The sequence below is a fragment of the Sycon ciliatum genome, chromosome 1 (genome assembly GCF_964019385.1).
Source record: "Sycon ciliatum chromosome 1, ocSycCili1.1, whole genome shotgun sequence".
NCBI classification, from domain to species: Eukaryota; Metazoa; Porifera; class Calcarea; order Leucosolenida; family Sycettidae; genus Sycon; species Sycon ciliatum.
Window position 1 is genome coordinate 40,216,374 of NC_088643.1, and position 24,156 is coordinate 40,240,529.

Below are 24,156 nucleotides of genomic sequence, written 5' to 3' on the forward strand. Positions count from 1 at the left end.
CATCAATAGGAAATGAACGCTCGGCAAAGGGCAACCATGATCTACAAATCATCCAAACACAAGAACAAATTCACATCGACTGCACTAATTTTCAATAAAATATCGTATCACATGTTGCCAATTTCGATCAAGGAGTCGTAAAATAACGTAAAATAACGACTTCCGTAACGAAACCTAAAATTGGTTCTCCCCAGCTTATGCCCTAGTTCTGGACATGACAACAAGCCGTTTCGACATCCCTAGAACATGGTCTTTCCACCCATGCAAAGCTCAGGTTGTCTGCTTGAGACTGAAACGGGACTTGCAAAACAACGTCTTTCAGATTTGGGCCGCAGGACTAATAAGAGTTCAGACTTTTGAAACAAACTGTACGAGTAGAATACAGTGCATCTGCAGTGTAGAGATCCAAAGCCCCGTGTGGCTCAATACTATCTACAAAGATGCACATGACATAATGGGCGCATATGCATATTTGCAAGAATCCAATTATGGACTCTGCTTACTCTTGAATTGATGACAGAGAATCATAAAATCGGGGAGACACCAAATACACGTGCCGTACTCGTACTTCCATACATGTGAAAAGTTACTACTCGTATAGTCAGTACGAGGGTAACAGGGATCCGGGAGTCGCAAAAAATTACTAAAAATATGGTACATGTATTACCCAAAACCAGAAGTAAGTAGTTACAAAGCCAGAAGTAAAGTAGTTGTTGGTGTCAGGCCATGCAGGATGGCCATATGCCATATGGAGCACTTACTTTTCATACAAGTAGAGTCAAGAGTACATAACCCGGCCGGGCGCGCGGGGTTCTGTACTCTTGGTAGAGTCCATGACCCGGTACGCGGTTTCGACTACAGAACTACTCTGTCGACTGTGGGTTTCGATAAATAGGCGGCTATGGTTGTACTTGTACTTTGTAGAGCATTCTGTATATGTACAAGCGATGGAGCAGTTAGTTCTCCTCTTCTTTGGAAGCAGTGCACTTGCGTTTTCTTTTCTCGTGCCGTCATTTCTTCGGAGTGTGCCAGAGATAGCCAAACCAGGTCCCAAGCTCTCCCCTACTCCCAACAGGACTAGATCTACCAGTACTGGTTCCTTCCTACGGATACCACAGTCCACAGTTCGAACAGTGCGCGGCCGTGCGTGTGATAAGCCGAAGATAACAGGGAGCCGCAGCCGGCCATATCCAGGGAGTAGGATAGGCAAGCGTAGATCTATTGTTCCGCAGCCTGCTCCACACGGATTACGGATCACTGGATCATGGAGACCTGGACTGGAGACTGCATGACTGTAGATTACTAATCTCTGCGAGACCGCTGAGCAAAACAGTGCACTTCTGACTGCTGTCCACAGCCGTGGTGAGCGCCAGCTGACTTTTCGAATTTCAGACACCAAGCTGAGACTGTGCGGCAACGTAGCGTGACAGACTCAGTGGTTGGTAGTGGCCAGGTGGTTATAACACAACAGACGCGCCCTGCAGATCCTCCGCTCCGCTGTGGAAGACCGAGACAGACTCTGTAAGTAGTTACCAGTTGAGGCACGAGGGCCAGTCAACTCCCACTCTCTAGCCTCCTCCTCCGCGCGAAACACGAGGTCTACAGAGACCGATCTGTCGATAGCAAGTGGGACGGAGAAGCGGCTATAGTCTGGAACGAGAAAGAGTGTGTCTGTCTTGTTTGCAGACCTGAGGACGTCGACGGCCGCTGCAAGACTGGTTGGTCTATGTTTTAGTATAGACGTACATGCAGTGTTGGAAACGCCGATCCTGAAATAGCGTGTGATAGCAGCGACGCGTGGAAACCATCACCGCTTCCACTATCCACGGCTTTGAGTTGGACAAGTCCTCAGCGCCAACCAACAACGAGTGTAATAGCAGCTGTTCCTTCTACGAAGTACTTTGTAGCAGTTCACGTCTATATTATTGTACTGGGACACTGTTGTGCAGAGATACATTACAGGATCAACCCACAAGCAATCAGTCTACCCTGCACGTCAGCCTCCAGATCGCGTGTGTGTGTGTGTGTGTCAGTGTGTCACAATGGTCAGGGAAACAGTGGACAGCGTCATGCAAATCGACCAGGAACACTTCGAGGTGACGCCAAGCCATAAGGCGCCACAGCAGCAGCAGCAGCAATGTAACTCTAGATCACCAAGGTCACGAGTCGGCGTATCACGCTTGGTGAGGTCCTGCTGGGACCCGTTACCTATGGACATACTCCTCATCAACATAGCGTTCCTGTTTATGTGGGCAGTACTCACTGAGTCTGCTGGAAGCTTAACCTGTTGGGCAGAAAGGGACCCACAGCGTTATGCACAACATTTACAACCACTCACTGATACCATGACAGGGTCACAGACACAGTGGTCACGTCACCGCGACACGATGAACACACGACCTCTCGTCCCCTACACGTGCCGGCTTGATTGCGTAACATCGCACGTGCTAGCGGGTATAGGTTGCTTTGCTGCAGTACTCACCATGGTATTCCAATGTAACCACCATGCATGGAGTAGCTACACATTCAGCCTCTGCGCCGCTTTCTTCATCCTGCAGCCGGTGTTTGAATATTCTCAAATCACCGCTCAAATGAACATCAACTACGCCATCGAAAGCCGGAAGGTATTGGACATGCAAGCACATTCTAGCAGAGCCCTACTGCTACTGGTTCCACGCACTTCACTTGCATATCTTCTGGTTACGGGACTGTCGATTCTGAATGATGACAGCAATGCGCAACTAGTCCGGCACAAAAACCCAGTAATTAAGATCTAGAAACGATGATGTGCCATTTAACAACACTGCTTATGTCACTACCTACTGTCACTACCTGCTGTTGTTTCTCATATCTCCACCCCAGCACCCCCTCCACATACCAACACTGGCACACTACATTGCATACAAACCCACATGAAGAGAAACCTGCACTGTTTGAGTCAGAAATGTACAATGTACATGCTCACCCCTCCCCAGGCTTGACCAAGCATGACCTTGCACACACAGCCAATTTATGCACAATATTCCCATTGGCTTCGAATACGCAATTTTGGATAGATTTTTTTAATACTATTACCGTATTTTCTCTAATAAAAGCCCAGGTCTCTAATAATAGCCCAGTCTCCAATAATGACACGGGGTGAGGGTTGTTTGAAACAATAAGAGCATAGTCTCTAATAGTAGCGCGGGCCACAATTGGAGTATGCAACAAGTATACTGATTGCATATAACCAGTACAGCATGCCAAGCACATATTTGTAAGGAGGTTTTCGGTCCACTACTTCCTTCCTGGCGCCCGTGCTATTGCGAAACATCAGTTTTGACAATACTCCTGAGTTTAGGGTTGCGGAAATCAGTCTTGATATGGTCAGTTTATGTACAGCCTATATAGACTGTTACTGTATTTTTTTTGTAGTTGGCGCCATGGCTTGATAGTGGAGCATTGAAAATAAATAAAACCACAGTCTCCAATAATAGCACAGTCTCTAACAGTAATACAGAAATAGTAGCACCAAGGCAAGAGTCCGTAAGCACTCTTGGTAGCACGGGTAGAGCTATCACTGAAATAATAAGAGCCCTGGGCTCTTATCAGAGAAAATACGGTAACAACAAGAGTGCATAACCAAGTGTGTGCAATTCCTTTCTTGAGCTGCAATGGCATAATTTTATATTGCATAATTTTTTTGGCAGAAGCATGGTAAAGTGTGCAATGTATTTTACTAGTTGAAAGCAAGGAGAATGAAGTTTCTTTGCAGCTTAGAGAGCGTGTGTGGGCAGGCGTGTGTTATATTGCCAGGTGTGTCTTTACCACCATATTTATCAACCAGGGAGTCGTAAAAACTTAAAGTACTTTATGACTCCCTGGTTATAAATACTTGGGGCCTTGATTCCCTGATTCAACGGCGGTAAAACCCTGGTTGTAAGTAAAAATCACTATGCATTCAATGGGTATGAAATATGGATAAGAAGAACTGTTGCGAACAAATACCACCAATCCCTTGGTGTACGTTCCAAAGAGGTGTGACTGTACTCCGTATAGTTCGGTTCTTATAGGTCATTCACGCGACGTGCTAACACATGCACACGTGTGACCAAGATATTTTCACTTGCAAACCGTGATCCAGTTCACATGGTGCTGGGCAAACTTTGCACGCGTCAATGTATCCATAGCGATCTCCTGAAAATGACGGGAAATTTTATCTTTTTAATTTTCCCTTTCGAAATAATAGTACATGTATACGCACTGCACTTGCTGCGCGGACTTTCAACAACTGACACTTTTGCTCGTGTGCAAGGTATTATCTCAAGCACAAAGGCCCTGGCCAAGTTCAAAAACAGTTGCACGCGTGTGTCCAAATTTATCGTGTGCGAGTAAATATCCTTGGAAACAGTACGATAAAAGTGGGTTTGCACATCATGTGAATGGCCTATAAAGTCATAAATGGTCGGATTGTAACAAGATAAAATAAGGTATGGCTACCGCGCGTGTCAAGTCGATATGGTGCCAGTTCATCAGGTTCAGGACGCATGGATCTATCGTTAGTAGTTCTACTTCGACTGCGAGGTGATTTGGTATTTATTTGACAAATGTGTCAAGTTTGCTTTTGTTCTATCTATTTTTCTGCTCTGGATGGCAAATTGAAACATTGAAACATTGCTGGTGGCAAAAGAGAGCCAGTTTATCATAGATCATCAACTTTCACAAGGAACTTTGGTGCGTGTAATTCTCCTTCTCCCGGTCTTGCCAACGTTAATGTTGGCGGGTGCAGTGTAACTTGTGTAAAATCCGTCCCTGAATGGACGGGCAGGGTAGTGAATTGTCTCGATAGGGCCTTGATCGATTTCGTTCAAAATGTCACACCTCTTTAATCCTCGGGTATTGAGCCAATAATAAAAGTAGAAAGGAAAAGGACATATGTTAAAGTGGTGGAGAGTTACTCTTAACTCGTTTCCATATGTCCTTTTCCTTTCTACTCTTTAATCCTACCAGAATATTGTCAGTCCCAAAAAATGGGAAGGATTGAAATAATTCTTACACACACACACACACACACACACACACACACACACACACACACACACACACACACACACACACACACACACACCACACACACACACACACACACACACACACACACACACACACTTGTACTTGATGCTCACTGCCAAAACTGGTCATGTGGGTCTCCCCGGGAGAGGGAGAGAGACTCAAAAGGAATCTTGGAAAGATGATTCAACTGGCTATTTGCTACTACAGTACTTCGAAGTAGTGTGGATGGCTAAATCAGAGTGGATCTGATATAAGCGTCACTAGCACCATTGGTTACACAAGAGTTAATCTAGCCAGAAGCAGTCCATAGTTAACAGGTATGTATACTTCAAATAGAAAGTATACGGACCCTGAAACCAACAAAGGTGGCAGATACAACAATACACCTTCAAGCAGCCGAGCCTGTTGGCAACAGACCCAACACAATCAGGCATAAGTGTACCCACCAACCGAACTAGCTGGCACACACACACACACACACACACACACACACACAAAACACATCCCAGCATTTTGCCTCTACTGTTGTATTGTTCAGACTAAATGTTGTAATGTTCTTTTCAGGTATCTGAGTGATGATTTCTGCAGTCAAGCCAAGCCAAATAGGATGGCTGGGGTTTCTTTTCAGGGTTCTTGGCTGCCCACACTAACAATCTCTGTCTCATTCGGCTTGGAATGTAAATATTGGTACTCCGCGGAGTAATTCCCGAAATTGCCCCGATAGATTTTCTTCATTTCTTCAAGAAGTACAGCCAGCTATGTGGTTCATATGCTCGACGGTTTACTGAATCCAATATTGGCTGACGTGTGCGGTGGACCAAAACATTATAGTCAAGCATAAGGGCCCAATAGATTTCATTCAAATTTTGCTGAGGTATGCTTAGATAGTAATGGGAAGGGTCTGCAAAGTTATAGCCCTTTGCAGCTACCAGAAGCATACTTTGTCAAGTGCTCTCAATTTGTTGATTTTGGGGTAAATTTACTTTTTAGTTTTACTGCCATCAAGAAAATTGACACTGCAGCTGAGTGCTTTATGGATTTGCTCTAAATTTGGTAAGGATGTTCCTTTGATTGATGAAAAAGTGCCTGCCAAGTTTCATGTTTCTGTCACCACCAGAACATACCTTTTGAGTCGATTATAGAAGCTATCCGTGTTAAAATCACTACGGAAAAGAAGAAGAAAAGTTTTCAACGGGGAGGCTCGAATCCGTGAGGGGCAAAAGTCAAAATATTTCTACTCCAAACCTGCGCAGAAGGATTCTCAAAGGACTAGTTTTCGATTTAGGTACGAGCCACCAAATAAAACAATATGAAGAGCAGTAGGTCACGGAATACACTCCAAGAGAACGAAAAACGGTTGAGGTGCTATGCTACCTATCCAATTCCACTCTGACACAGCCACAAGTTACTAATTCAAACACTGTAGTGAGACATGTTACTATAACAAGTCGCAAATTTAACGATTGTCCAAAACGCAGGTCAACGAGAAGAATACACTGTTTAACGATCTTGCAGCCATCAGGCATATTCATTATTAGTGTTTAAACCGAACACGGATTCTTCGAACGAATAATCTATCGAATAATTTCGCCCTCCATCGAACGAATAATCTATATTCTATCATACACATGATGGCATTTTTCAACACTTTTTCAGCACTTTTTAAGTAGTTTTTTTTTGAATTTTTTTGCTGATTATCGGATTTTGTTATGTGGAGGTGCAAAACCGGTTAACCTGTACCGCCAAGAGTACATACCCCCCCCCCCCAGAGTGTGCAACACCTGATACAGCTCTGCATAGGGTCTTGGTCGAAAGTGGTCAAAGACCGAAAGTCACATTCACTGCATCCATGTTTCCCTCGTATGGAAAGAACAGAAGTATTACTAGATACCGATAGGAGATTAAAACTTGGAGGAGAAGAGATTGAGAAGAAATACTACGAGCAGATCTACGCAGTGCAAATATCAGTGAGCATAGATCTTTTTTTTTTTCTTTTTTTTTTTTTCGATTTCTGATAATTCCTACGACTATTCGATTATTCGTTCACCCCACGAATATTCTAAATTATTCGATTATTCGATTATTCGTTTCAACACTAATCATTATGATCAATAAGATCCATAATAATTATTATGATCCATATGAGGCATTACCGCCTCAACAGAACTACATTGTAGATCACTGGACTGCTGCCGTGTAGTCCATCAAGAGCTGAGAGCTACCTCCTCCTCTTGAGCAGGCTCCAAGGGTTAGTCTACTGAAACTCTCTCTCTCTCTGTAAGTCTACAAATTTTCGGGAATTCAAATTTCGGCCTTCCAGGGCTAAAACCCATTTCGATCGCATCAAATTTTCGGCCTGTACTGCTGCCGCCTGTATGCACTGTAACATTGAACCTTGCAAAACAAATTTTCGGCAGCAACAAACTTTCGGCCAAACATGACCAGGCCGAAAATAGCCGAAAATAAATACGCGCCGAATATATTTGTAGACTTACGGTAGTGTATACATGTAGGCTGGCTGACTAGCATCATGTACTATATTGAGCCTGCAGTGGTTACCATGGTTACTTGAGCCTGCAATGGTTACCATAGTTACTACTGTAGCAAGGTGTAACAGCTAACCTACAAGACAGTAGAGTTCTTGATCTGTTCGTGGGAGTCTGCCTATGGTGCTATGCTTCGTACTTCTTTGCATTGCTCGTTCATAGCTAGAAATCTGACTCTACAAGCAATCATTGAAGTGATATCTATCAACTACAGAACATTGTTCTCCATTCTTGGACACAACAGACACAGACAGACAGACAGACAGACAGACAGACAAAATAAAGCGGTGAGGACCCTGGCTACGCCAGATGTCGCCACATAACGTCTTTTGCAGGAATAAGAATTATTTTCTCCGTTACCGTTCTTGTTCTCACTACAATGGAGTAATGAAGTAGCATCTGACACGTACAAAGTTTAAAAATTTGTTGAAAAACCATCACTCCACTTCTGCCAGCTGGTCGCTCCCGTCCTGTACTTCGTAGTTTCCTCCATCGATAAGAATGCTGCTGTTGCTTTGTTGCCTGGTGTATTCCGGGTATGGTATTTCTTGACCCTACATACATCCCCCCCCCCCATCCCGGGTATGGTATCTCTTGACCCTACATACCCCCCCCCCCTACGGTGTCCATTGACCCTACACACATTCCCCATCCTGGGTCACGATGGTGTCTCTTGATCCTACACATATTCCCCCATCCCGGGTATGGTGTTTAGGCGTACCGTATATTCTCTATTATAAGCACAGGTCTCCATTACTAGCACAGTCTCTAATACTAGCACATTGTCAGCACCTTTCGAAACATTATAAGCACAGTCTCTATTATTGGCACGGTCTTGGTGGAAATCAATGCTGCATGCATGATTTCTAGCATGGATTTCTGTATGGATTGTATTGGTTGAAAAAATATAAGCGCAGTCTCCAATATAAGCGCGGTCTCTAATATAAGCACGGGTAGAGGGGTGTTGAAAATATATAAGCACGGCGCTTATAATAGAGAATATACGGTATCTTGTCCCTAGGGAGAATGAGTGCTCTTGCAAACATCGCTATTCAAGGCAGAGTGGAAAGAGCAGATTACTCGTATTGCTAAACCGCTAAGCCGATCACTACGGTGTCAGCTAAGCCACTGAGGAAGATAATAATCTACAGACCTAAGTTAGCATCAAATTACAGTAAAACCTGTAATGGTGACCACTCGGATATGGCGACCACTTTTCCTTATCATGGATGTATTCACATTCAAAACACCTCAGATAAGGCGACCACTCGCTCAACGCGACCGGTGACCACCCACCCGCGACCGCGTTGCACAGTGCTAGCCATGTAAAATGTATGCATTGCATGGTGCACCAGGCATGGTAGATCTACACATCAGTGCAGGAAGTGTAGATGTACATGGTGCATGCACGACATTTGACAGGTCTGAGGACCCCAGGCACATGAGTCGTGCTAGAGTAGCATAGGGGTGTGCACTGTGATGCACTGATCAAAATGATGTATCACATGTGGATATGGTCACGTGACCCACTGAACCTGGATAAGAAGACCACCTGGCCACGGCGACCACTTTTTCTCGTCCCTTGAGGGGTCGCCTTAGACAGGTTTCACTGTAGTTGTCTGTGTACTTTCAACCTCATGTTCCCTCACCCCGGCTTGGTCGGGTCCTCTTTCTCGGCAGTGTCAATGTTGTCTGCCCTCGTGCCAAGGGCAGTGTCAATGTTGTCTGCCCTCGTGCCAAGGGCAGTGTCAATGTTGTCTGCCCTCGTGCCAAGCTCGTCGTGTTTCTCACATGTAGATCAGCGCTCTGACCTTGATGAGCGGATTCACAAACTAAGTTGTTGCTCCCTAGACTACAGTGCGCCTCCTGGCCTGGCCTGTCACTCTGAGCTCTGCTGACGAGACCTAACAAGGTCGAAACAGGTAGATGTCCGGAGGTCGAGTACTTACAACCTTATGAACAATGCCATTATGACAACTTTTTTCGTGCTTAGTCAAGGGGCATGATTCAAGATGGACAGTGCCATAACAACTAATTATTGTGTGCATGTGTAGTGTCATATGGCACAACCAGAATCATTGGGTTAAAGAGCACATACCATTTATCTTGCTTGTCTTGTCCTTTCCAGCCTGAGATCCGTGTCTTCTTAACAGCAGCAGCAATAGTAACAACAACCACAACAACATAAACTTCTTCAGTTTGACCACTCCAATCTGCAGTCCTGGCATTGGCGACAGCTACCACGCACGACCCACAGGGATCACTAGTATTTTACCCTGCACCTATAAATGATGTGCATGAGTATGTTGACATAGGGAAATTGCACATGCAAGAGACAACAGAGTTGGTATTATTATTATTATTATTATTATTATTATTAGGCCACACCAAGTTATTTCTATGTTTCGCGTCGCCCGCCCGCGAACCTTTTCAAATCCTTGCCAAGAAAAAAAAAGAACCTAGACGAGCCAATCGATGGCTTAGCTGTTCTGGCGAACATTCTCTAGCCAGTACGGCAGATCAGAGGTCATCAGCTTCTCGATAATCTTGCATTCCAGGCGATGGTACGTAGAAGGTGCGAGAGATGAAAATTTCTATTTTTCCAAGCCGTGCGGTAGGCCTAGGGCCTGCTCACCAAGAGAGCAGAGATTCCAGGTGTCAAGGACTTCGAGATTTTCCACGATTGTGATGGAGCGGGATCCCACTCGACTCATGTCAAAATGCAGAAGGAGCCATCCATGAAATCTCTGTATCGCTCCAGCCCAGTCTGCCAGCTGTCCTGTGACGACTTGTTGTCGTTTTGGATAGAAGTGACAGTTTAGTAGTGGTATTCTGTGTGCAACATGGCTCAGTATACACATAGAATGGAGTTTTGTTTTTTCTTCTGTTTTTGTTTTTTTTCCGCCCGCCCGCGTGCCTTTTCCAGAAAATATCCGACGCGAAACATAGAATTAACTTGGTGTGGCCTTACTACTACTACACCTTCCAGTGGCTAAAGATGAATCAGTGCCAATATAGATGAGGAGGGGGCGTTTGCCAGCCATGGCATGATCCAGCACAATGGACATACGCGTGACTAATATTCTGTATACCGTATTTTCCGGAGTACAAGCCGCACTGGAGTGCAAGCCGCACCCAGATTTTTTTGTCACAAAATACAGACATTTACCCTGGTTATCACCGTTAATTTGACCATCGTAGTGTAAACCGCACCAACTGTTTTTGGGGGTGAATTGCGGCTTATACTCCGGAAAATACGGTGCCTCAAGCAAGCTGGGCTGGATGTGTTACGAGAGAGCACACATGCTTACTCACCCAGTTGACTTCTTGCCTGGCAGCGGTGCTGACGCAATATTCTGCACAGCACGACACACATGCACGGTGGGTTTGAAACCTGGGCTAAAAGGCTGAGCGCATGGGCACCTGGTATCAAAAGAAGATTTGAGTTATTGATGAGGAGGTTTTCCTTTTATCCTGTTAGGTCCAAAGCTGCTGATCATCCGTCTCCGGATCATTTATCAACTTATCAGAGTGATCATAACAATACATGTACATGTAATAGACACAGCACAGCAGACAGTGCACAGTACACAATGTACACAGCTGTAGAAGATCAACATGCCGGAACGCACCTAAAGTACTGGCCAGTGAAATTCCACCTCATGATTAAAATAGCGCCGGGTGCTACGCAGCCCTCGCATTACCAACACTATCCTGTGCACTAGACCATGGTGCTGCGTTATTCATGAGGTAGAGTTTCACGGGCCAGACCGCAGCCTAGTACGCCTGCAAACAAATACGACGCCCGTGTAAAGTCATGCATACTTGCGAGTAGTGCTGCTCCTTGAGCCAGTCAAACAGAGAGGAGATGGTAGAGTGATCCGGGCAAGATTCATCAACCTACCGCACACAGGCACAGGCACACCATTGGACCATTGGACGCCCATCGCCGGAGGCGATGATAGCGATGCTACAGCAGAAGCCATAGCAACTTGTGCTGGGATTGCACCATTCAACAGCTTGCAAGGCTGAAGAATTGACCGCCACTATTCAGCCTGGTCTACACCACACAGCTATGAAGTGGCTTTTTCTGGCCAGTGAATCCCTACTTATTGGTCTTTTTTTTTCCCGCACACACATCACACCACATACTCTGGCATGCACTGGCTGTTGGTAACCACCCAGGAGAATGAAAGAAAAGTCAGAAAGAGTCTGAGAAAGAGAAGAAAGACGTGTGTGACCATAATCGTCGGGAATCGAACCCGCAACCTATCAATTGGAAATCGCTGCACATACCACTGCACCATATGGGACACACACGCACACACGCACAGGCACACACACACACGTACACACACACACAGCATGGCACAAACGGCACTAAAGAGTGAGTAAAGACAGCCTGTGCTCAGTGATTTGGGTTGAGTTGCCATGACTCAGCAGTGCTGCAGTATGAAACCAATACAAATAGTGCATGGTTGGTTGCACCATGTACTTGCTTCACTCCAGTTCTGAACTCATCAGCTTGGTATGCATTATAGGTGAACAGCTACCAGTACCTAGCTACTTGCACATAAGGAAGTTCATACTATGTGTCTCACCCAAGACAAGACTGCACTTTAAGTGTTTCGTGTTTTAACCGACAGGGTAACGGGGTGTCACGGCTGAGCTCAGTTGCGATTGCTCGAAAACACGCGCGTGGTGATTCGCGGCTGTTCGAAGGGAGATCACAAACCACTTTAAAAACGGTGTATACCTGAAGCAAGCATCAGTTTGACACCACCACTGAGCATGGGTGCAGGCCGGTTGGTTTTTTTCCGATTTGCTTTTTTGTCTCCCTGCAGCAAGTGAACCATAAAGGCGACGCACACAGATAATTGATCCGAGCCAGAGTTTTTTCAAGATAAACTTCGCTGTTGCTCCGGTGCTCGCCCGGTTATCGCCTCGCTCAAAATGATAGCCAAAACTCGAAACAAGGCTGATTTTTCATGCGCAAAGGAGCAGACGCTCTGCATTGCAGCGCTGGGCTCAGCGGCAACGCTGCGTCCCAAACAAAATTCCCCTTGCCAATAGCACAAGACACTGGAGTAATGCTCTGCTTCTTCATGAAAACTATCGTGGAATCTGTTCCAAGTGCAAATCTGCATACTAATAGCCTCTATTTCGACTGACCAGCGGCTGCGATTCCGAGTTTTAAAGATTCTTGTTGCGCATTCAAGCCGCGTTTGTGGTGTGAAAGCGTAGTGTGATAGCGTCCTTACTCCTTAGAGAGGGTCCCTTAATGCAAAGCCATAGCACTCTAGTAGTAGTACAGTGACTGTGTAGTACAGCACTCCTACCTCTTGAATGGCAGCGCAGAGTACCCGCAGGAGACGCTTCATTGCTAGAGCAGAGCAGGCAAAGACAGGACAGAGAGCATTGAACAATCTCAACCATACAATGTAACAGCCATAATACCAACAACATTCCGGCAGTATGTACATATATGTGTGTGTGTGTGTGTGTGTGTGTGTGTGTGTGTGTGTGTGTGTGTGTGTGTGTGTGCGTGTGCGTGCGCGTGCCTTGCATGTGTCCATGTGCATGCACACCCACACAAACACACCCACGTACGCATGCACGCACGCATGCACCATGCATAGGGTACACCATAGTCGAGACTCGCTCGTGCTAGTTTTGGGAGCGTTTGCCATCATCCTGCGTTTGTGGCAATGCGCGCTTCAATGTTTCACACGCTCTATCCTGCCTGACCGGTGGATTCCCGTCGTCGAGACATAACGAAAATCCGCGATGTCACCGCCAACTTCATCCACCAAGTGGCTAACTCAGTGTCCGTGTAACCTCCTCTGCAACCGCTCTCTGGGGAGCAGTTCAGCCTCCAGTCTGCATCCTTAGAGGACAATCCTCCCCTCGACAGCGCTGCCAGTGGGGTTTGGGGTGGCCGGTTCGAGCGCACAATGTTTGATATACGGGTTTTCAACCCCTATGCTGCTTCGAATCCTGCTGCCTCAACCTCTGCTGTGTACGCACACCACGAATGTGAGAAGAGGAGAAGATTCGAGGAGAGAACTCGGGAAGTCGAGAGGGCTTCTTTCGTGCCAGTCGTCATGTCGGCCAGTGGCGGTGCTGGGAAAGCAGCAACAGCATTGTACAAGCGCCTGGGTGCACTCATCTCAGAAAAGAGAAACTAGCAGTATTCCGCCACCATGGCTTGGATCCGCACTCGGCTGTGCTTTGCTCTGGTAAGGTCCAGCATTATGTGTTTGCTTGGTGCCAGGTCCTCCAAGTCCCGCTACCTCCAGCGAGATCCAGTTGCGGTTGTCGTTGCAGAGGCACGCCTGCGGCTTGAGGCCTCTGACTAGCTTTAACAGCATATTATACTTCGAAGTAGTTCTTAGGCGGTGTTTAGACAATGGCGTCTGTCCTAGCGGTGTAGAAAAGCGTGTTCACTGAGCCAAGGCACACCACAAGTTGAACATTGAGCGCGGTTTCATGAAGGATGAGATTGCCAGGTGCGGTGACACGGTTTGCAAGCCTCGTTCCCAGTTTAGGTCTTTGTATGATCGTGCACGTGCATTTTTGTCCTCTCACGACTTCCTTCGCTTCTCAGTGCTCCTTTCTGAGAACGACCAGAAACAACGAATCAAACTTATCACCAAACATGACAAGACATATAACTGGCTCAGAAGGAAACGTTACGGCCAAGTTAACATCGATCTGGACACAACAATAATAAACTTAACACCAATGCCAATGGACTTGACTACCGTACAGAAGGAGCTCCTTTGCCATGGCACTGATTTTGGCGTTCCCCACCATCAAATAAAAAGGAAGTTATCATGACCGAGTTTGAACTGTTTTACCGAAAGTTATTACGTTTTACGCCAACATCAGAGGCCCAACAATCAATATGCGCAGCAAAGATCCGAGCTGAGGCTGAGGAGCATGCCGATAAACTTCCAGACAAGCGATCATTTTCCTTAGGCCATGAACACACGAAAGCCCTGCGTGACTTCCGCAAAAACACGGAAATCATCGTCACGCGCCCGGACAAAGGGCGGGCTACAGTTCTGAGCATACTGATTACATCAACAAGATGTCTGTCATCTTAATGACACATCAACGTTCAAGATTATCGCCCCAGTTGAAAGTTTTGATTCGAACAGAGAAAGTAGAAAAAGAACTAATAACTTACCTAAAGAAACTGAAAGAGGATGGAGAAATATCCTCAAATGATTTCGATCGCATTACCGTAAAAGTCCGTAAATAAGTACCTGCCCGAAAGAAATACCCCTTTCATTCTTTTGGCTGTGTCTGGTGAAGTCAAGTCAAGCCCGATAAACATACTGCCCGAAATAAGTACCGGTACGGTGCGCACATGCAGCACGTAGCATGTACATCGACATGAAAATGATTTCTCCACTACACACAAGTCAGGTCCGAAAGTTAGTTCGTGCCCGAAAGTCAGTACCCGCCCGAAAGTTAGTACGGGTGTGGTCACTAAATTCAAAAGTAAATACGTACTTATTTACGGACTTTTACGGTAAACCGACGGGCACCCTCCGGCCTAGGCTATATGGCTTACCAAAAATACACAAGCCTACATGTCCCGTACGTCGCATCACGGCCTCACTGCAAGCGCACTGTAAAAAAAATTCACGGTTCACGTGAGACTCTGTTAGATCTATATACATGTACATGTATATAGAGGCCGAGTTTTCCGCATCCGTAGGAACACCACCACCCTTCAAGGATCAAGGCGCAGATGCAGCTCCTAAAGCGGTGGGAGGTGAGTAGATCAGCTCACCAGCATGGGGTCAAAGACCGAAAATCCCATTCACTGCATCCATGTTTTCCTCGTGCCAGGCCACAAGTTTCCAAATAACTGTGGGTCGCAGCACGGCTAAAAAAACTCCTTGGGCTTCCAAGCAGGACTTGAACCTGCACTGTAAAAGACAGTTTTCATTTCATCGAAAAGCTCCGCAACAAGCCTGTACCACCCAACGCACACATGTGTTCGTTTGACATCGTCAGTTAATTTACTAATGCCCATGCGCACAAACGTTCTTGTTCCGATGCAGTACTGTACTTCTACTGAAGCTGCTGAGCACTGCCTGGGCATGGGCGAAGGACATTCTCAAAGTGATCTCAGCACAGCCTACTCTCGATAAGCCACGCACTCAGTGATTGGGACAAAACTGTGAGACTAAGGCCTCGTTTACACGACAACGATTGAAAAACGTTTTTGTCAAAAACGTTTTCAAAAGAATACGCTTCCACAGATTTTGATAAGAGCGTTTACACGACAACGCTGAAAAACGATTCAAAAATGTTTCAAACGAAAAACGGCTTCAAAGTGTTTTTCAATTGTTTTCGTTCCGTTCCGTTCTCGTGTAAGGCCGCAACCACACTACGTAAAAGTCACAGTACAAATTTTCATGCATATCTCAGTACAAGTCGGTACGCAACCACACTACACTTTTCGGTCTGCATAGATGACGTTTTAACGCGAACAGCACGTGACGTTACCGTACCAAAGCGTGTGCCATGCGCTGGAAAAGACCGGGAAATTCAAAAACAATGCTGATGCTGATGCTATGTACGACGACCAGGTACAAAACAAAGTTGTACACAGGAGATGGAGCGCGAAAACGACGAAAACGACAAACGTGGCTTTCTACAGGGGTGCGCCAGTTGCTGAAAACCTACAAAGCGCATTTTGCATTTCGCACGTGTCGGCATGACGATTTCTACTGTAATGCCGTTTGTACGTGATTTTGTACCTAGTATGGTTGCAGCCTTAACGGCAAAAACGTTTTACTAGTACGAGCCTTATACTCAAAACATGCCGCCGCCAGCCTGCGCCAGGCCAACTTATTGCACGTGACCATTGCGCGCCGAAAAACGTGTTGCAGTGTACACGATTATCGTTTTCGTGTAAACAGCAAAAACGTTTCGAAAACGATTAAAAAACGTTTTTCAATCGTTGTCGTGTAAATGAGGCCTAACAGATAAAAGGGACGTTTCGCTCTGCGTGATTACTAGTGGTGTGCACGGGTAGTCGAGTACCCGTGCTACCCGTGAGGACCTCGGGTAGACAGGTACAGAATAGTACCAGAAAATCCGAAGTCGCAGATGACGTGATGTACGGTGCACATGCACAAATTCGTGTGATACTCCGCATGTCTACCCAGTGTGTGAGGGAAGGGGTGCATTGTGGTGTTACCATGGAAACATTACCCGATCGGGTACCGATGCTACCCGTGGAAAACTACCCGAACCCGATACCCGAAGAAAATGCTACCCGACTCAGCCCTTGTAATTACGTATGAAAAATTGAAATCCGTATGTCGTATGCGCCGGGGAGCGAGGGCAACTTTCATACGTAAATCTCTCCACGGATTTCCGTAGGAAAGCGCTTCCCTATGTTCCCTCCTCCGTAGGACTTTTTGAAATGTTTTTCTCATCTTCCGGATTCATTCAAGGCCAAAGTTCAAGCCGCGCAAATCACAACGTCCACAACACGTGGAAAAACAAATGGAGAATGTGGTTAAAGTTCGCAGGCACATGTGGCCGACACGTCTCCAACGCAAAAAGGCATAATTAGCATTCGGCGAGAAAGCACGTAGGGTGAAACTTCCCTAATGCATACAGGTATATTATAAACAAGCTGTCCTGTTTGCGAGAGTGTCCGCTTTATCGCAAGTGTGTGATATAAATGCATGTGCATGGCTTATAGGCTGAACCTCTATCATAGGGGATGTGTAGCTGATCACAACTGAACTTTAGCAACTCGAACTTACTTGTACACTCTGAGGCTGACAATATCACTACAAATGGGGTGAGGTCCTTCCGAAGACGCTTGCGCAGATAATCAAAAAGCTCAACATGATCCAGGGCATTGGCACCTGGAAGTAAATTGTAAAACAACAGCGACAACAGCAGCAGCAGCAGCAGCAGCAACAACCAGAGCTGAAATCAAGAAAAGTGTGCAGCGGCAACATATTGATGGGCAACATCATGCTTTCAATTAGTTCCCCAGCATGCTGTCAATTATTTACCCAGCATCTGTACTACTGTAAAGTGAGAAACTTTCGCTCTTTTCGCGACCATCACACATTCACGAATATACAGTAGGTATCGGTTATAGCGTGGGTGTTTGAAAAACGACATTTGATTCTTATTGCCGATATTTCTTACACACGATAAATCACGTGTGACATATCATATGCACGTGTGACATACAGGTATCATAATTATAATTATGAGCGCACGTTTGGCATGTGGACACGTACAATCATGTAGGTCTACACATGATACACACGGATCAGACTCGCGGTCGTGCTAGGCGACTGCGGAGCAGCAGATACGAGAGAAGTCGGAAGAAAGAGTCCGACTGGACAGAAAAAGTGATTCTCCAATGCTCCCTTGGACATAACTCTCTTTTTGTGTTGAATATTATTGTATTGAGTATGCACAGAGCACAGATGTTATTACTACAGGCGATACACTTTGCACTAATCTGGCATATTTTGCTACACAAAATCCATTCTTAGGGCCGATATATTCTACTATGCGATAATACTGCTTGTAAGAATAAATATACACATAAAATATGTGTTATGATTATGAAAAAATGAGTGTTCATTCTTGTAGGCAGTATATTCTTGTATACGACCACACTATAACCGATACGCACTGTAAATCGCCGCAAATCTCTCCGTACATTGATTGTAGACAGTACAAGATCCGACTGAAGATAAAGAATCGCAAAAGTTTCTCATCGTGAACCAGTCCGATTTATGTAAACGTTAAATTTGCGCGCCGGGAAAGTTTGTCGCTTTACAGTACATACTGTATGAAGTGGTTCCTGGATTCCTGGCTCAACAACAACTACTACAACTACAACTACAACTACAACAGCAACAACGATAACTCCCCTCCTCCACACAACCACCACCACCACCACCACCACTACTGCTGTTGCAAGAAAAGCATCCAAATCTGCAAACGCACTTGCTGAACATCGACAGATTATTCCTTTTGTTGACAGTAGGGGGGGGGGGGGGGGCACTGGCAAGTCTACAGTGAACAAAGTTGGAGGAGGCTGGAGGAGGCGAAAACCAGTGTCGCTTCTGCAATAAATAGATGATCAGGCTTCGCGACAACAAAGTACAGTCCAGCTTGCATGGAAAAGCCATCACAAGATGGAAAGACAGGACAGAACAACATTCCAGGCATAAGTCGAATGGAATAACTCTAAAGTCTAAAGCCGGCCGCACTGGGATACTAACCGGCTGACAAAGCCACTGTGCGCAGATGCAACGTTTCTTGCGAGCCTGTTGGCCATTTATACATGCGTAGAAAGTCTTGTTCTTGATTGTCAGCAGTAGAGTCCCCATTGCTAGACCTGTCGTCCACTCGACAGTGCATTCGTGCTATGCTGGCTGGATCCGCATCACGGCTCAGGCAGTCAATCAGTGACAAGACCAAGTCTCGGTGCTGCAGTTGACTGAGGTTCTGGACACACAAACAGACAGTAACCCAACGTACACCATGAAAATGCGCACGGCTAGAAAAGTGAGAATCCCAAGGAGAAGGGAGCAACAACTGGAAGGAGGCCTGGAAAGATGGCTCAGTCGGAAATAAACTACCTGTACCAACATTTTTAAAATGGACAAGACCACCTTCCATCTCTCGCACCCCGAATCCCTGACTGTCAAAACTATTAATAAATGGCCTGCCACAGAGTTTGAAAACAAGAAAACGACTGAAGTCATTGAATGCAGGGTATCTCTCTGGACGTTGATGTAAGTGCAGTGACATTCATCCTCAAAGGCGGCACTTCTACATTTGCTACTCATTTGAGTTACCAATCAGAGCAGAACTGATAGAACAAAGTAATACCGTATTTTCCCGGTTATAAGTCGACCTTTTATGACTGAAAATAGCAGGAGAAAAGGTGGGGGTCGACTTACAACCGGGATTCGACTTATAACCGGGAATTATCGGTATCTTCCAAAAATGACCTGCACTGAATACACGAGTGCACCATGTGTATGCATTTTTGCCAAGTTTATTTGCCTTTTTCAAGGATTGGGATGTTTCAGAATCCAATGAGGAGTGTTTATGTGATTTGTTCATGTGTTAGTAGCAGAGAGTGGTTAGCAGTGCTTCGTTGGGCAAAAACTTTAAAAACATAATTAAGACCTCCGGATACGGGGGTCGACCTATAACCGGGGTCGACTTATAACCGGTAAAATACGGTACATGTATATTACTTTGTTTTATCAGTTCTGCTCCGACTGACAGCACTTTTTCATATGAGAGTGATGCTGACCTTGAAGATGGTTTCCACCACTTCATAAGATTGCTGAAAGCATTCAAAGCGTTGCTTCGCTGCTTGTGCTGGTTCGCCAGGGAAGGCTTGAAACCCAGTTCCGGCAGAAGATCCTAGAAAGCACAGTATAGGAGAGAATGAAGCTAAGCTAACTGCTATACACAGATTGACCCATGTATAGGTGTAGCAATGGACTACACCAGCATCACTACAGAGCTTACAATGCTGAGGGTAAGACCTTGTGACTGTCTCCTCAAGCTGACATTATTGTAGCCATCTCTTTAGGAGCATTGTAGGCAAATGAGGATAAAGGCAGAGAAGTCCGGGGTTTCCACTGAACGAAAGACACAGCAACAAGTTGATAAACCGTACACCCTAAGTCGCGCGAAGAGAGTGAGCAAAAACCAGAGCATGAGGGTGAAGGCGAGAGCTGTCATGCCTAGTTGTGATCACACTGCTAGTGATGTGTTCTAATCACATTGGTAGTGAGGTTCGATCATCTTTATCGTTGAATCCACAAATTGTGATACAAAATGTGAAGAACCATGCGAGGTAAAAAGCCATTATGAGTATGTACATTGGTGGTGATGTGTGGGACCACAGGGAACAATTTACTTTCAATCTTTTGCATAGCAATTTTGCTACACAAAATCAACCTTGAATAGCAATTAGAAAATGTTGCATAGCAATTTTCTTCAACACTTGACAACATTGTCATTCTGGAGAGCTGATCAGAGTGCAAGCTCAGACCACAAGTACACTGTAACACCTTAGTTGCAAACCTAGCCTGGTGCCAGGATGCATAGCTGAGCACTTTCGAAGTTTTGTGCATCTATTTCATCCCTTAGAGACACACCCGGCATGTACACTGTGCTTCATAGGATACAGTGAAAAATCAATATGCATCGCGGTTTTTGCGACACATATCCGAAGTTGCTTCGCACCTGAGAATAATTGCCTAGCAAACTGCGATGCGATACCGGTTAAATTATTCCCTCGACCACATTGGTAGTGATGTGTTGTAGTCACACTGGTAGTTTCTGCGTCGCATAGTGCCAGCAGTCTGAAATGCTTAAGTTGTGGATGCTGGTCACTGCTTGCACACACAAACGCAGACACACAGGCACAGATACACACATACACATCCATGCATACATATGCACACACACACACACACACACACACACACACACACACACACACACACACACACACACACACACACACACACACACACACACACACACACACACACACATACAGTCAACTTCGCTTATAACGACACTCGGCGGGGCATCAGAAAAGTGTCGTTATTCGCGAAGTGTCGTTATACCCGAAGTCCCATTGTATGTATTACAGTTGGATGTGACTTTGCTCTGGGCATAGAAATTCTGTCGTTATTCGCGAATTGTCGTTATATCCGCAGTCGTTATTAGCGAAGTTGACTGTACGCACACACCATGCATACACATGTATACACACACATACATGCACACACACATGCAAACACACACACACACATGCAAACACACAAACACACACACACACACACATACGTACGTGCACCCACACATACACACACACGCACACACACACACACACACGCACACACACACACACGCACACACACACGCACACACACACACACATATATACACACTCGCACAGGCACACAGGAGGCCACTTACCAGAAGAACTTGCAGATTTCTTCCTCTTAGTAGAAGTTGGACGGAAGAGAAAGCTTCCCTAAGACAATAAAAAAATATACAGACACATTTGTCTGTTCTGAGAAGAGTCTTGTCACAGGGTACGCGGTAGTCAACACCAATTTACTGCATATGCAACCAGGATCAAAGAGGTAAAATGCCTGTGCACACGATCAGCATTGATTTCAAAGTGCATGCGTGGGGGAAAAGATACTGAGCAAACATCGCGCACAAAGCGTTCCCAAATCAAAAAGGCTCCCCAGTGAGGTTAAAGCACATAATTACAGCTGTCCTCATGGAAAATCGCGGAAGAATTTCCCAGAAAATGTGGACTGGAAATGTGTAAAGGCGGAGTGATCCCAAGGAAATTGCGTCAAAATGGGGAAAATTGCGATGAAACCTAACAATTTGTGGCATTCAATATGCAGAAAATTATGCTGAATTTCATGTATTGCAGCACACAACTACTGCCTTGAATTGTCAAGAGTACAAGTATGACCTGATGCATGATGGATAAAGATTCCAGGCTGCCAGCCCAGACTTGGGACATTTGCTCACACCTTACACCCAGGTGTAAGGTGTGAGAAAAAGTCACAACTCTGGGCAAGCAATACGTAGACCTGGCCTGGGTGCCCGGTTTGTAGCTGCACACTTCATTCACTACTGTCTCCACACGGGCATATACAGAAACCAACGTGTTACTTCCATGGATTACCAGGAATAACGTGGTGAATTTTGCCAAAATGTGCGGTGCTTTACAACACACGTGAAAATCGCAGATTTTCGGGCGGCCGTGCCATCGGGATTTTCCCCGGGGGCAGAAATAAGGACCCACCCAGTACTAGTAGGACACACCCACGCACATGCAGATCCGGAGAGCGGTACACAGTGCAGTGTGTGCACAGCTCCACATGCCCGGCCATTTTGCATTCAAAACTGCGGAACTGTCGGTTACTTGAACACTTCCGATTCCAGAAGACTGCAGAAGAAAACTATACTACCGTAAAGTACCGCCAGAGCGCCCCGTCTCGCGAGACCGCCTCACCTTGATTTTACAGCCAGAGAAAGGAAAATCGTATGGCAGAGTGCAACGAAGTTTGTACGATGTGAGAATCTTAGTGTACTACATGTAAGGTCACGCTTGGCAGGGTTTTGTGTGGAGCTTGTGTCCGCTCGAAGGTACGGATTGACTGCAAAACGTGCAATATGTGTACAAGGTTCATGTCGTATGACCTACAGACAGCAGACCACCTCCACAATATGACCACGAAAGGATGAGATGGTGGGGCACTCTGGCGGTACTTTACGGTAGTAGTAAGTACAGGTGTTTTGACTTTAGGGCGTTCTGCAAAAGTAATAAAATATGTTAAAATGCTATCTATAATCGTACTAGTGTTGTGTGCCACACCAATGGCGACGATTGATAAGACTATTCACTTAGTACTGCGACTACGATCTCATGTTGACTCCTAGATTCTAGATCCTCAGTGCACGTGTATGCTACCATCGACTCCCTGGCGCGGCCTGGTGTAGATCTACATGCATGCCACGTGTACGTGTGTGCACACTCTACGTGGGCTTATTGAACGACCGATCACTATTCTTCGGCTCCTCGATCTCTCTCGATCGAGTCTCTCACTAGCGATGTTTTGCTCGGTTCCAATGCTAACCCGTGTATGCATTTTCGATAGGAGTGACCATGGTGTTTCTTTGGTGAAAACCACTGGAAGGACTCGGAGAGATTGTGCTGCAGGCGTTAAAAGAACAATCCTCGTCACCGAGTCCTGACCTAGTACGTGGACATGTACCTCTCAAACTTTTTACACCTGTTTTGCACGGATCACATGGACCATCCAGCTGGGCATGGCCGGACCACTGGACCAGCCGGACCGGCTCCGGCGGCCCTGATAATGAACCATATCCTGTGTGGAGCATGTAAACCAAGTGCACTCATGCAGTCACGATCCGAACGCTAGGCATGGCATGTTGCCTGCATGTACGGTGTGAGTGTATTTCTGTTACAAAAAGCTTCGGCTATAAAGAACTACTTCTCGTGCACATTGGTGGTCACTATACACACCGGGAGCCAACTATAGTCACGAAAACGTGGAACTAGCCTTAGAATAAAGCAATTGGTTCTCGGCTCACCTGTGAGATGAAAGGCGTAGAGGACATTTTACTGATCACTTCCCCCTCCTTGGACAAATATGTCCGAACTGTTCTCCCTCGGACTTATGAATAGCTGTATTTCTTCACTAATTCAACTTCATCACGGTGGCACTATATGACTTGCCATACCACCTAAACTGAGAAGCCGAAGTCAAGGTTTCACTGCATATTATTGACTATTGTGGCACGAAACCATGAATTCAGCAACTCTTGTCTTGATGCGATCTTGAATATTTGAATCGCAGTGTTTTCAATCTTCAAATTTTCATTATTTTGAATCAATCATTTTCGAAAGTAATCTATCCATTTCGCGCCGCCATCGCTGTTGCCATGGTAGTTTGGCCGG

At 45.7% G+C, this 24,156-nt stretch overlaps 1 protein-coding gene across 3 annotated transcripts in view; it reads right to left on the reverse strand.

The window, feature by feature from the left end:
* LOC135825507 (origin recognition complex subunit 3-like) overlaps positions 1-24,041 on the reverse strand; it is an 82,350-nt gene extending 58,309 nt beyond the window's left edge. The window contains exons 1-9 of one of the 3 annotated variants that reach the window (XM_065338154.1): positions 23,790-24,041; positions 21,624-21,681; positions 19,936-20,048; positions 18,890-19,115; positions 17,399-17,503; positions 12,938-12,981; positions 11,424-11,498; positions 10,914-10,954; positions 9,697-9,740 (exon numbers count right to left, since the gene is read on the reverse strand). In XM_065338154.1, coding sequence (XP_065194226.1) covers positions 9,697-9,740; positions 10,914-10,954; positions 11,424-11,498; positions 12,938-12,981; positions 17,399-17,503; positions 18,890-19,115; positions 19,936-20,048; positions 21,624-21,681; positions 23,790-23,816 — 733 coding nt within the window. In that variant the 5' untranslated portion in view covers positions 23,817-24,041. Of the gene's footprint in view, positions 1-9,696; positions 9,744-10,913; positions 10,955-11,423; positions 11,499-12,937; positions 12,982-17,398; positions 17,504-18,889; positions 19,116-19,935; positions 20,049-20,156; positions 20,253-21,623; positions 21,682-23,789 lie in introns of those variants that run through there. The other 2 variants (XM_065338153.1, XM_065338155.1) reach the window with 2 other exon arrangements.
* Between the last annotated feature and the right edge of the window lie 115 nt (positions 24,042-24,156).